Here is an 11,914-nt window from a genome sequence, read left to right as displayed (position 1 = left end):
TACGTTCCACATTAGCTTCTTGAAAAGAAAAGATTTCTTTTTTTAATAACGTGATCTTCACCTATTCCCAAGGGATCAGCATGATCCGTCTAGGGAATTTATTAGTGCTAGGTTAGTAGACATCCATGCCCGAACCGCGATTCGAACCCAGACCTGCACAATGGGTAGTTAGTTCCCTAACCACTCCACTACCAGGCGGAGAGACCCTTCTTTTTAGCGTAGAGGCGGCTCGAGGCAAAATCTCTACCCGAGTGGGACGTATTTTTGGGCCCCCGACCTCCCCAATTAAAAAAAACTTTTGTTTCAATCGCTTCGTTTTGATGCGTTCAAAAGAACAGCGATATTTTATGTCGTAACATATGCCGAATTCCTTTTGACCTTTTACCTTGTATTTGGCGTTCCTCCTAGAACGAGCAGAGATAGTTTTCCCATTTTTTTCGCCCTTTTACCTCGAACTTAACGCCCCTCCTAGAGAGGGCACAAATCAGTTTTCATAATTTTTTTTTTTTGCATTTCTACTTCGGATATAACGACCCCCTCCCCCTAAAGCGAGCAGAAATAATTTTCTGCAATTTCTTTCACCCCGGATTTGACGCTCCTACTAGAGGGGGTTTCAGGAATCATTTCCCCTAACTTTTTATCGCCCTGTCTACATCAGACTTAGCACCTCTCCTACAGCGGGCACAAATAATTTTTTTTTGCCCTTCCAGAGCACACCCAGTGCCATCGAGCTGCCCCCCCCCCCTGTTGAACTAATAGGAAAGTCTGCCGAGTCGGAAGACTGGCCAGTGATCGGGGGCGCCAAAGTGCATGGGTTTTCTCGTGTGAGCTCTCATTGTTTCTCCTCGGGTGACAGGTAGGAACGAGGACCAAGTTCAGGATCTTTATTTGAAATGGCCAGCTAATCATAGGTTTTAATTCATTCGTGTGTTTTTTAAATACTGTACTGTGTTGGCGATTCGATTCTGCGTTTTTAATAAAAGTAATACAAGTCGTGGAAAAAAGAGGCATGAAATGCTCAAAATCTTTCCCACATCACAATACTCCTCAGAACAAAGGAAAGCACTTTTGCTCTACTAAAAATTGGGTGACCAAGGGCCGATTCCTCCATCATTTTAATTTTTACTGCACAACAAAAGAGAAATTGCGTCTTCTACCCCCCCCTCCCCCCAAATATCCTGCTGGGGTAAACGAAAAGAGCTCGAGAATTTTTCTCTGACCAAAATCGCTATGTATTGTACGTATATAGATGCACTGCCCATCGATTATTTTCTTTTCGAAAAATAACCGTAATATTATATACTCAAAATTTTTTTTTTTTAATTCTCATCTCGGTCATTTTTCATGTATATTTTATAGTTTTCTTTAATATTTTAAATACATATCTTAAAGATATTTTTCTAGTAATGTATATTTTCGTTTCGGCGCCCTTTTTAATTTGGCGCCCAGTGCAAGGGCGCCAAATGTGCACTTGGAGGATGGGTAACATCCTCCAAGTGCAGAGGTGGATTATGTATAGTGAATGCATAGGGTGCACAATGCATTCTGTATATAACATTTAAGCGCAGAAGTGTTAAATCTCTGATGAATTGAATCGGAAAAAAAAGTAACTCAAGCAACAATAATTTTTTTAGTAAATCTGGCCAATTTTAATCTTAAAAAATATAGACATAAGATACCATCCATTTCTATACAATAAGCATCACTTTTTCTTGGCTTTTTTACACCAAGTCAATCCTTTCAGTCAACGGCTTAGTAACAATTACCACATTACACAGTACAGCTTTCTCTGTACAGTCAAGATTTTGCAGGTGGTCCACAGAAAACTTCCATTCACTGTGCGACAACACATTATGAGCTTTCATGTGTGATACTGGGTGTAAAGATTTCAACATGTATATACATATATATGTGTGTGTGTGTATATATATATATATACTTGAGAAATGAACATGTTCATCATTTCTGGAGACAAAAAAAAGGTTGAGGAAGGAAGGGGAAGGAGGAGATAACGTTTTGCTGCCCGTTCTTATAATAACGAATGAATTAGTAATGTTAATATAAAGCATAATAAGTGGCTTCCCTCGGATATGAAAAAATAAAAAAAACAAATTGGGCAAATTTGTCAATACTCAAAGAATAAGTTTTTTTATACAGTACAAGTACACTAACATTTAAAAACACACATAAGGGGAAAGAGACCTCAATAAATCAATTGTTATAAATAGGAGGAAAACATGCTGCAATAGCATCAATAAACCGGTTCAATTTCAAATAACAAAGGTTTCTTGTCAATTGATAAAATAACTTTCTCTTAATTTATCACAAAAATTTCATTTCGAGCACAGTATGAACAAGTTACTTTTTTTGAAGGGAAGCCACCAACATTCAGCCGGCAACAATATAATAGGATCACTGATATACATATATATGTGTGTGTGTGTATATATATATATATATATATATATAAATGCTATATTACAAATAAACAGCAACCAACACCATATAACAGTCTTTGTAAGGCGCATCACTTACCATAACAATTATCACATCACAGCTACCAAGTGTGGTAACATAATAAATATTTAGGCTCCCAAATTGAATGTTTAGCGAAGTTGCGAAGCCAAACCCCCATCATCTACCACGAAACTGCATTAATTATTTTTAAGAGCTCCAACTACGATATAACCTGAAACCCGCACATTCCCAGAGATAATTACTATTGCCATATTTCAACTTTTCTTAATAGTTAGTAAATTCTAAAGCTAAGTAGACACACGTTCAACCACCAAAGGAAACTTCACGTACTTTTACTTTTCGGGGCATTAACATGCATATTGTTGTAATTACAGTTATCAACTCTGGATGTAATTATCACGCAAAATCTCGTGTAACGCAGGCATGCAACTTTAAACAGGAACACTAGCAAACATGTTATATCAAAGTAGATTACAAAACATAACACTAACGAAACACCCCCTTTTTTTACTTTATATATATATACCACATACATATTTACTAGTAATTAACAATTATACGAGGGAAAATTGTTCGGCAAAAGAAAGTAGAAACATTCTATCTGTGTGAAAACGAAATGCTACTGCAACAAGATTAGACATACCTGTAATTACAACAACTGGGTCTGTCACAATGCAACTTCACAAATGTCGATATTTTCAACTGAAATTTTTGTACAGCTTTCAACAACGTTAGCACCAAAAGCCTGAAGTCTCAAGCATACTAGTATGAATTAAAGATACTGTACATTTTCTTTGGAAACGATAAAGTCAACGCTCGAGGAAAAAAAATAACTATTGCGTATATATACTATAGTGGTGGTGGTGACAATTATCATCCGAATTTTAGATAATGCATGAGATGATAAAACACCTCACCAATTTCAAAAACTAATTTGTGCTTTTGATTAAGGCCCCAATAGTAATTTAATATTGTTACAGTAATTTATTAAAGTATGTACTCATTAATTACTATACATGGAAACAGCTATTGAAACAATAAATTGTCTGGAAATGTCTGAAGGTCTTAATAATAACAAAATAATAGATGAAGAAATTCGAATTGAGAAAAATCACTGAACTCGAGAATGAGAGAATCAAGATTTCAAAAACTTAAAACTTCAATCAATTTGAAAATAATTAAAAATTCTATTTTTCTTTTGTTCACCCATTTTATGAAATTGACTATATCATGACAAGTACTTGTTTCTAAAATTCGGAAAAAAAGAGTCAATACATATGAATACAAATATGGAGTAGAGGAGGGCAAACTATGACTGTACATGTCTATGAAATGTACTGAAACATATTTATAAAATGTGTTGTATGTAAATTCAAACTCACACTGAATGGCATCCAACTTGTCATCGATAAATGCTTCTCCCCCATCAAGATTAATAAACAACAACTAAAAGTTAATATCTTACATATCCCGTTTACAATGGACAGAGTAAACTAGTCATATAAAATTTTCGATAACAGCAAAAACTCCTGTCAAAACAACCAGAGTTGTTTATAAAATAAGTTGTTTATAAAACAACCAGAGTTGTTTTGACAGTTGTTTAACTCTGGTCATGTTTTAAAAACTCTGAATATGACAGCCATTATGAAAGATTTGTTTTGACCAAAGAAAGCCCCAGAATTAAGTTGTAGCACCAACTAAGTGCCATCTGATGACTGACCTAAAAGTATCAATAATAAACTATTCAGTTACCTCAGATACATAGGAATAATTCATAAAAGTAATCATAATACAGTGATCTCTTACTTATACGTATCTCTCAGTTGTAAGATGATTTTTTGCATGTCCAGTCAAAGAATACAGCAGAATAATGCTATTCATTTATACATTTCTTTTTCTTGCACAGATGCATAAGTGAGATATCACTGTACATGTAATTTATGATACATTATCCTTATATATAATAATACATGTTTCTCATTCTCATCTGAACTTTAAAATATCTTAATATTAATCACATAATTTCTAATCTCATAAAGTGACTTCAAAAATGTATGTTTCTGGATAACCAAGAGAAAAGTCTTTTTCATATTAGGAAAAATTAAAGATACAGTAGAGCCTCTATTATTTGACCTTCCTTAAAATAACCTACAGAAATCCAGGTCTTTTATGTTGTAAGTCATTGATGCACAAATTTCTCGATTTGCAGACCATATTTTTCCCAGAATTACTTTTGAGGACACTGTATAAAAGCTGAATTACTCTATTTTGAGAACCAAGTATGAAGTGAAATACAGATAGAATTAATATAAACAAATGTTTAATTTGATTCAAAAGTCTTTCAAGGCTTGATAAACTACAGCCAGAGTCGCTACTAGATGCTTGGTCAGCTGGGGCAAGCACACATTTTGGCACCCTTTATAATGTTGAAGAGGTTAAAGGGCGAAATTTCTGTCCCCTGTTTCGGCGCCTGGGCACCAGACCTGACTGTTCTCCCCCAGTTACGGTCCTGATCCCAGGTAACCATGCAAAAAATAGTACTGGCCCCTAAAATTTTTCATGTATGATCACTAAATCAAGACAAAAAATTTTTTTGTAGAATTTATGTCAGCATATATACTAACACAAATAAATCCTGAGTTTCTTAAAATAAAATGTGCCTGGCACCTAATTTTTGCCAGTATTTATAGTTTACATATAATTATATTTCATATACATTATTACTTTTAACTTCATGTCCTATATTGGATTTTAGTGTTTAAAAATGCTGAACTGTTTTGTAGGCTGGATAAAATCTTTGAATAGGGCAAACTGGCTCATATGCAAAAGTTTGTGCACCAATGTTGTTAGTTATATATTACATTTCTATAGTATGTGTGCACAAATCTGTATTAGTTTTCTGTTGGCTATCCAAAGCACAATATTTTTTTTATGGCAATTTATTTGCTTAAGTTTTAAATTGAATTGGACCCCAAAGCAATATGTTCTGAAAACTGCAACGTAGGTCCCACCGTAATCAGTGGTGGTGCTGGAAGAGATCTCGGCAACGGGATAAGTCCAGAAGCAAAGTTTAGCCGTTCATTCAGTAGTCGGTGGTGCTGCAGAAAAATCGAGTAGATTTCAAAGAAAAGTGTGGAAAAGTCTGTTGTGGCAATATTTATAGCATAGCACTCCCAGTTAGCTGATGGTTTGTTAGAATGCAAAACATTCTGCTTTAGGGGAATCTGAATATTTCTCATGTAAAAAATGCAATATGGCGTACCAAACAGATTTTCCATATGCAATATACATTTCTTCCCCCCAATAAATTAGATTTTCCTCTAAACGAAGAAACTCTTAGTTGCAATCAGACCAGATAACAGAGGTTCTGTTGTACTTTAAAATTTAAACAAGCTTTTTCAGAAAAAATCACTCATGAATCTGGATGGGCATATGTTTGTTATACAATTGTTGAAATTATCACAAAAACTATTTCAAGACAGGACATACAAAAGCACCAGACAAACAAGATGAGCACCAATCTTTAAAACAAAACTAATTCGATTGGGAGCAACAATAGAAGAAATTCGCGCACAAAGCTCAGGCTTAGTGCCATGACATGAGCAAATTCAAACATATGTACAAGTATTTTATTTGTGTGATGTTAATAATTCATTTTTGCTAGCACCGTAATTTATTAGTTCTAATGTCTCAATTCTTCACAAAAAAAAAAAAAAAAAAAATCTTTTGCCATGAAGTTTCAACCTGAATTTTCACTACAATTTCTTGTAATTCAATTAGAATTCCTATTTAATGGTGCTAAAGAGAACAATTTTCAATAGGGGAGGAAGATCATGCATGTCTAGGGGATAATCGAAACCACAAACAAATTTTAAGAAACAGTCTTCTTCTATAGTAACCATCCGGGAAACAAAGGAGGAGGAGGAAAAAAAACAAACTGAATGTCTATGTGATTAGTAAAGTTTCAACAAAAATGATAGCTTATGTGTTGTCATTCATATGAGATACATATATTACAAGGAAATGAACATTTGATGATGGCGTTACCAGAATATGAAATACATTCCATGGCTCTGGTATTTTATTCTGAGGTACTGATTACAGTGAATGAACATGCAAATACACAAACAAGCAGAACAAACAATTTGCAAGGTACTCAAAGAAATATGAAGCATGGCCCCATCCCAATATGATCCTGTGCACATGTCACGCATAGGCCTACATACTTTCCCCACCATTTTAATAGACAAAAAGAAGGAAAATCTAACTAAATTCTTCTTCGTCAGCAGACTGTTTAAATTAATTATAATGTGCCCTATGCATTTCATTATTACTAGTTTTTTTTTTTGCAGCAGGGCAAAACTGGTAAAAAAAGGAGAAAAAAAAACAGCCCAAGCTGTTTCACAGTGATGAAGATTCACTGTGCAAGGTTTTTTATATATTCCAACAAATAATCAACAGAAATACATGCAGTCTATGGCTGCTCACAGAGAGGTGTACAGACACCTGTAACTTGTTTGTGCGTTTCTTCTGCCAAATTAAAAAAAAAAAAAAAAAAAAAAAAAAACGGAACTTCGATTTCATATTCACAACCAAAATCATTTTTAAACCGTAGCTTCTATGACATATCGGTGCCTGCACATACACAAAGTGGAACTTGAATATTCGTCTTGCTGTGCAGCTCAACTTTCCCAACAATGTCAAGGAGGAGGCAGAAAGATATATAGAAGGGAGGGGGGGAACATATCAAAATGCTGCTGAGTTCTATCTCCATCAATTTTCACATAATGACCACTGGTATGGATGAAGATTGGACGAGTAGTAGGTCTCTCTCTGCATCGATGAATGAAAAAGCTGCAGGTACTGTGAAAATGGAATGGTTTTTTTTTTCTTTCGCGAAACATTTTCCATGAGAGTTAACATAGGGACTACTATTCTTGGATGTCCCAGATCTCTTCGAGGAAGGCAGGAAGCTTTTTGTTCTGAACCTTGAGAGAGAAACAAAGCTCAGAGTTCATGTTGCCAAGCGTACGGAGCTCTGTGAGAGTAGATAGCAACCTCGCAAAATAGTTTTTGCCTGGTGGCCGATGATTTTCAATGTATGCCTTCAGAGTGTCTATATAGAACTCTTGTATTTTCTCCACTTTCCTTGGCTCTAGCAGACTTGGCCGTTCTAGAAACAAGACACAGAAAAACAAAACATTGAAGTTTACAAATAACAAAACACAGTAATCATTTATTTTGCATTGATGCTACAGTATACAAATAATATGCTTCATTGCATATCAATACCAGCTTTCATGTAAATGCACTAATAGGCAGGACCCCGATCCAGGCCAATGACAGAGGCAGACTGATATGTAATTAATGATATCACCCTTGCATATATTACCCCCCCAAGCTCTTTAACTTTATTCCTGCATATGCTGAGAACGTTATTATCTGAAAATTTAACTGCATCAATGGTAATAAGAAAAACGTATGAAACAGCAAATACCTGAAAAAATGACGATAGCTGTGAGCAGAGCATACTCGGCATTGTCAACTTTCAAGAGACACATAGTTCGACAGAAGTGGAATATTGAATCTGCTGAGTCACCCATACAAGCACTTCTGTAGTTCTCTCTTGTGTATGGCTGGTTATTGGCAAACACAATCGAGTCAGTTTTTATATCATATTTTCGAGCTGTTCTAAGCATCATCACTTCACTCGAACAGGCCTGAAATAAACCAATTTCTCGTTAAAGTAAAATCTGCAAATTATTGAAATTAAACTAAAACTGAAATACTAAAACAGAGTATAAATGCTATATACATGAATCAACATTTCACTGCAGATTTATGAATTGACAACTTGATTGATTAAACTCACTTTTAAAAGGGTGATCTGATCTTCTCGGAGAAGGGTCTCAAAGCCCGGTACCCGTTTTGAGAATTCCACAATGAGCTGGACGGTGAGAATGGTGATTTCAGTGATGTGTTGGAATCGCTTGAGGCTGTCTTCATCACTGTCTCCAAGAGGAAAGGCCTAAATATGAATGAGACATTGTCAGTCATAGTCATGCATGCCATACATGTTCCCCTTTAAATAAAGATATCTGATTAACACCATAAAACTATCACAAATTATTTTTTCGAGATAACAGCGAATGAGAAATTTAACACAATAGTTTGTATCAGATTAAATCAATGCAAGGCATTCACAATTACACACCGTAATTTTCTTGAAGTCTTCTTCTGATGGTGATTCATATTCCTCCTGAAACAAGACTAGTTTGTTTATGAGTTCTTCCTGTGCTCTAGACAGAGATTTGTTGCCTCCCGGACTTGCTACAGGTTTCTCTTCCTTATCAGATCCACTATCCCTTGTTGTGCTATTTGGCTTATCCTTGTCTTTTTGGGCCTTCTTCGTCTCTCGCTTGATGGCACATTGATATTCGGGAACCACACCTTCAAATAGCGCACAGAGTATTTGAGAAATTGAAACGTATAAAAAAATTAAAAAATGATTGAATTAAAAAAAATTACATTCATGCTGCAACAGCAATCACTAATCATATCAGACTTGCACAGTGACAGTTTTTTTTAAATTCTTGCATATACAAGATATGCTGCAGATTCCATTTCTCAAATCCCTGTTTTCTATAATAGTTTTGTGTTTTTACAGTTTTGCACATGAACACGAAATAAAGATTTAAAAATTTTCTATCCATTAGGATGAAATTTAGAGTTTATTCCTTATTTAATGAAACTGTTTCCATTGCTCAGGAGCAACAAACTTAGCCAACAGCTGAATTGCTAACAGATCATTTGATAATTTCTGTCGCACCACGATCATATTCTACACACGAGGGATAATTAGACTGGGACCTACAATTTATTGCGATTCCGAACGGCAGGATTGCTTTTTTTATACTCGTCGAGGGGGTTGGTGCGCTAACCCCTCGATGGGGGACTTCTCGTGGTAGCTATTTTTTCCTGTGGTCTTGTCCACGTTTTTGTTGTACCCTGCGTCAGGAAAGTTTTCTGACAAGGACGAACCGGGTATCAAACTCGCAACACCTCTAAACATCCGTTGGTACTTTAGGTGAGTATCTTATCGACCGGGCTACCGCGCCCTGCTAACAGATGATTTTCAATTTAGGGAAATCTGTTGCAAATATGAACAGGTGTGTCTCCTACTATTTTCACAGTTCAAGGGCTAAAGATACAGCAATGCAGTATTAAAAATGGAAATATTAATAAATATTATAAAAATGATGTAAATCATTTTAAAATTTGACAGAGTTTATGAAAATCTTTTATGACTTACTTAATACACTATGTGCGGGAAAGCTGTTAATATCTTTCCTGCCAGCTGATGTTGACAAACAAATATTAATTGTTTGAATATCTATATATTCTGCATTGGATTGTGTTAAGTGTTAGCAATACTCAAAATTTCTATACAATCGGCAGTGGTTAGCCAAAAACTTTCTTAAAATGTCCTAAATGCCAGTAATAATGAAGATTTTGACATAGTATGTAGACTTGCATCACAATACAGTGACAGTGCTCTATGATGTAGAAGTGTATGTCAGAGTGGGTTCAGAATCATAAAAGTGGCCAAACATGGTGCATGAAAGGGTAGCAGGATGGAATTAACTTCTATGACTTCAGTAGAACCTCGATTATCCAAACACATCAGGACCAAAGGGTGTTCAGGTAAGTGAAAAGTTTGGAAAATCAATTTTGAAACTGATTTGATAACCCCCTCCCCCAACAAAAACCGTGATAAGAACTGTTTAGTTGTCAAGAAGACTCACTCCTCTCTCTCATTAAGGCATACCTATAGGATTAAGAGGAATTCGTCAGACAAAAAAAAAAAAAAAAAAGACGGCAGAAAAATCTACACTTATTCACGCATTTGTTTGCTTGTCAATCGTTTATAACTACATAAACTGTACTCAGATCCACCCCCTACTTATATCTGTAGCTCACAGGTATGGTATGTACAATTGTTTGGAAGTGGATTATTGCACAATGGAAGGAAGCTAATGACTTGGGAGATAAGAGGATTCAAATTCCAAGAAAATACCAACTGTTCAGCATCATTGGCTATAGAAAACTGAAGATGAGTTAGGTTGAAAAGGTGTTCTGTTGACAGAGTTGTTAGGAAAATTGAGAGATGTTCGGATAAACAAGATTCTACTGTAATTATAGAAGTTACTGGCAAACTGGCAAGTTATCATCAACAATGTGGTGAGTTGTCTGCAGATTACTCATGCTTCTGCATATCAACCTCTATATTTGTGTAAATAAATTGAAAATAAGGTGCAGATAATTTTAATGCGTAGCTTTGCATGTGTGCAAAGGGTTCTTCAACCACTTATTATAGCAGTCAGTTGGAAAATAAAAATTCAGAATTGCCTTTGCACATAAACTGAGGTCATATTTATATTTCATATTTTGAATTTTCGGGTAGATGCTTGCTTATGCCCTATTTAACAACAACTCTTTGTTGCGGAGTATGTGTGGCTGTGATTTTGTTAAAATGTTTTTTAATTTTTTTTTCCACTTTGAAGTCTGCAATGCAAATTTTTTTTTTTTTTACTATAGCTTAAATCCTGAAGGTAGGTAATTATATATTTGAAAGTAATATTACTTGAATACATTTATTTTATGTGAGATTTTTGAGGCTTTGGAAGTCTTCAACAAGGCCCTATATAAGTATAGTACAATTCAAAATGGATTTTTTTTCAAATGATTTTTCTCTCTCAAAAAATATGTGCCATTAACTATGAAAAAAATTATCAGCTTGAAAAATAATGTGAGCGTTTAATTAGGTAACTGTCATGATTAGTTTCATGGTCAAATGTTTACACACTGTGATGCGTGTTATTAGCTATATCCAAGTAAAATTTTATTAACTAAATACAGGTGAAAAATTTGGTCCATATAACAAATTCCATCTCTGTGCACATCGTTTGCAATCTCTTTCACCTTTGCATATTATAAGTGATCAAAAAATCTAAAATTGAGCACAATGAATATAAAGCATATTTTTCTTTTTTTTTTTGCTTGAAAAATTACTAAAGAGCAACATTTTACAGTTTTGTTCATAGTTATTTCTCTCTCTCTTGTATTATTATCATCGTCAAAGGAAGAAAAAAACCCAAAAAAACTGAACTTACATTCAGGCCTCATGCCAACACTTAAGCATTTTTTTAGTCGGCACTCTTGACATTTTCGCCGCATATACATGTCAATTTCACAGTTATTGCCATATTTGCACTGGTAGACAGCATTTTTTGTAATGCTCCTTCGAAAGAAACCTAAAACAAAAAAAAACTTCTAATCACAAGTTTGAAAAAATTAAGACACTGCATCTGATATCGTCAGTGAAGATCAGTGTTTCTCAAAATGGGCAATATCACCCCATGGGGGTGATGGAATG

General features: G+C 34.9%; 1 protein-coding gene across 2 annotated transcripts in view; it reads right to left on the bottom strand.

The window, feature by feature from the left end:
- Window positions 1–7,275: 7,275 nt before the first annotated feature.
- The window catches only part of LOC149088368 (ecdysone receptor-like), a 198,580-nt gene continuing 193,941 nt past the window's right edge, over window positions 7,276–11,914 (bottom strand). For both annotated transcript variants that reach the window (XM_089247441.1, XM_089247442.1), the window contains exons 4-8: window positions 11,652–11,792; window positions 8,693–8,928; window positions 8,351–8,506; window positions 7,976–8,198; window positions 7,276–7,651 (exon numbers count right to left, since the gene is read on the bottom strand). In XM_089247441.1, coding sequence (XP_089103567.1) covers window positions 7,410–7,651; window positions 7,976–8,198; window positions 8,351–8,506; window positions 8,693–8,928; window positions 11,652–11,792 — 998 coding nt within the window. In that variant the 3' untranslated portion in view covers window positions 7,276–7,409. The remainder of the gene's footprint in view (window positions 7,652–7,975; window positions 8,199–8,350; window positions 8,507–8,692; window positions 8,929–11,651; window positions 11,793–11,914) is intronic.

Source organism: Pholcus phalangioides, unplaced genomic scaffold, assembly GCF_987345545.1.
Source record: "Pholcus phalangioides strain wild (caught in Gottingen) unplaced genomic scaffold, Ppha-v1.0 ptg000003l_1, whole genome shotgun sequence".
In the NCBI taxonomy this organism is placed as follows: domain Eukaryota; kingdom Metazoa; phylum Arthropoda; class Arachnida; order Araneae; family Pholcidae; genus Pholcus; species Pholcus phalangioides.
Note: the sequence above shows the minus strand (reverse complement) of the source record. Positions and strands in the feature narration are given on the sequence as shown.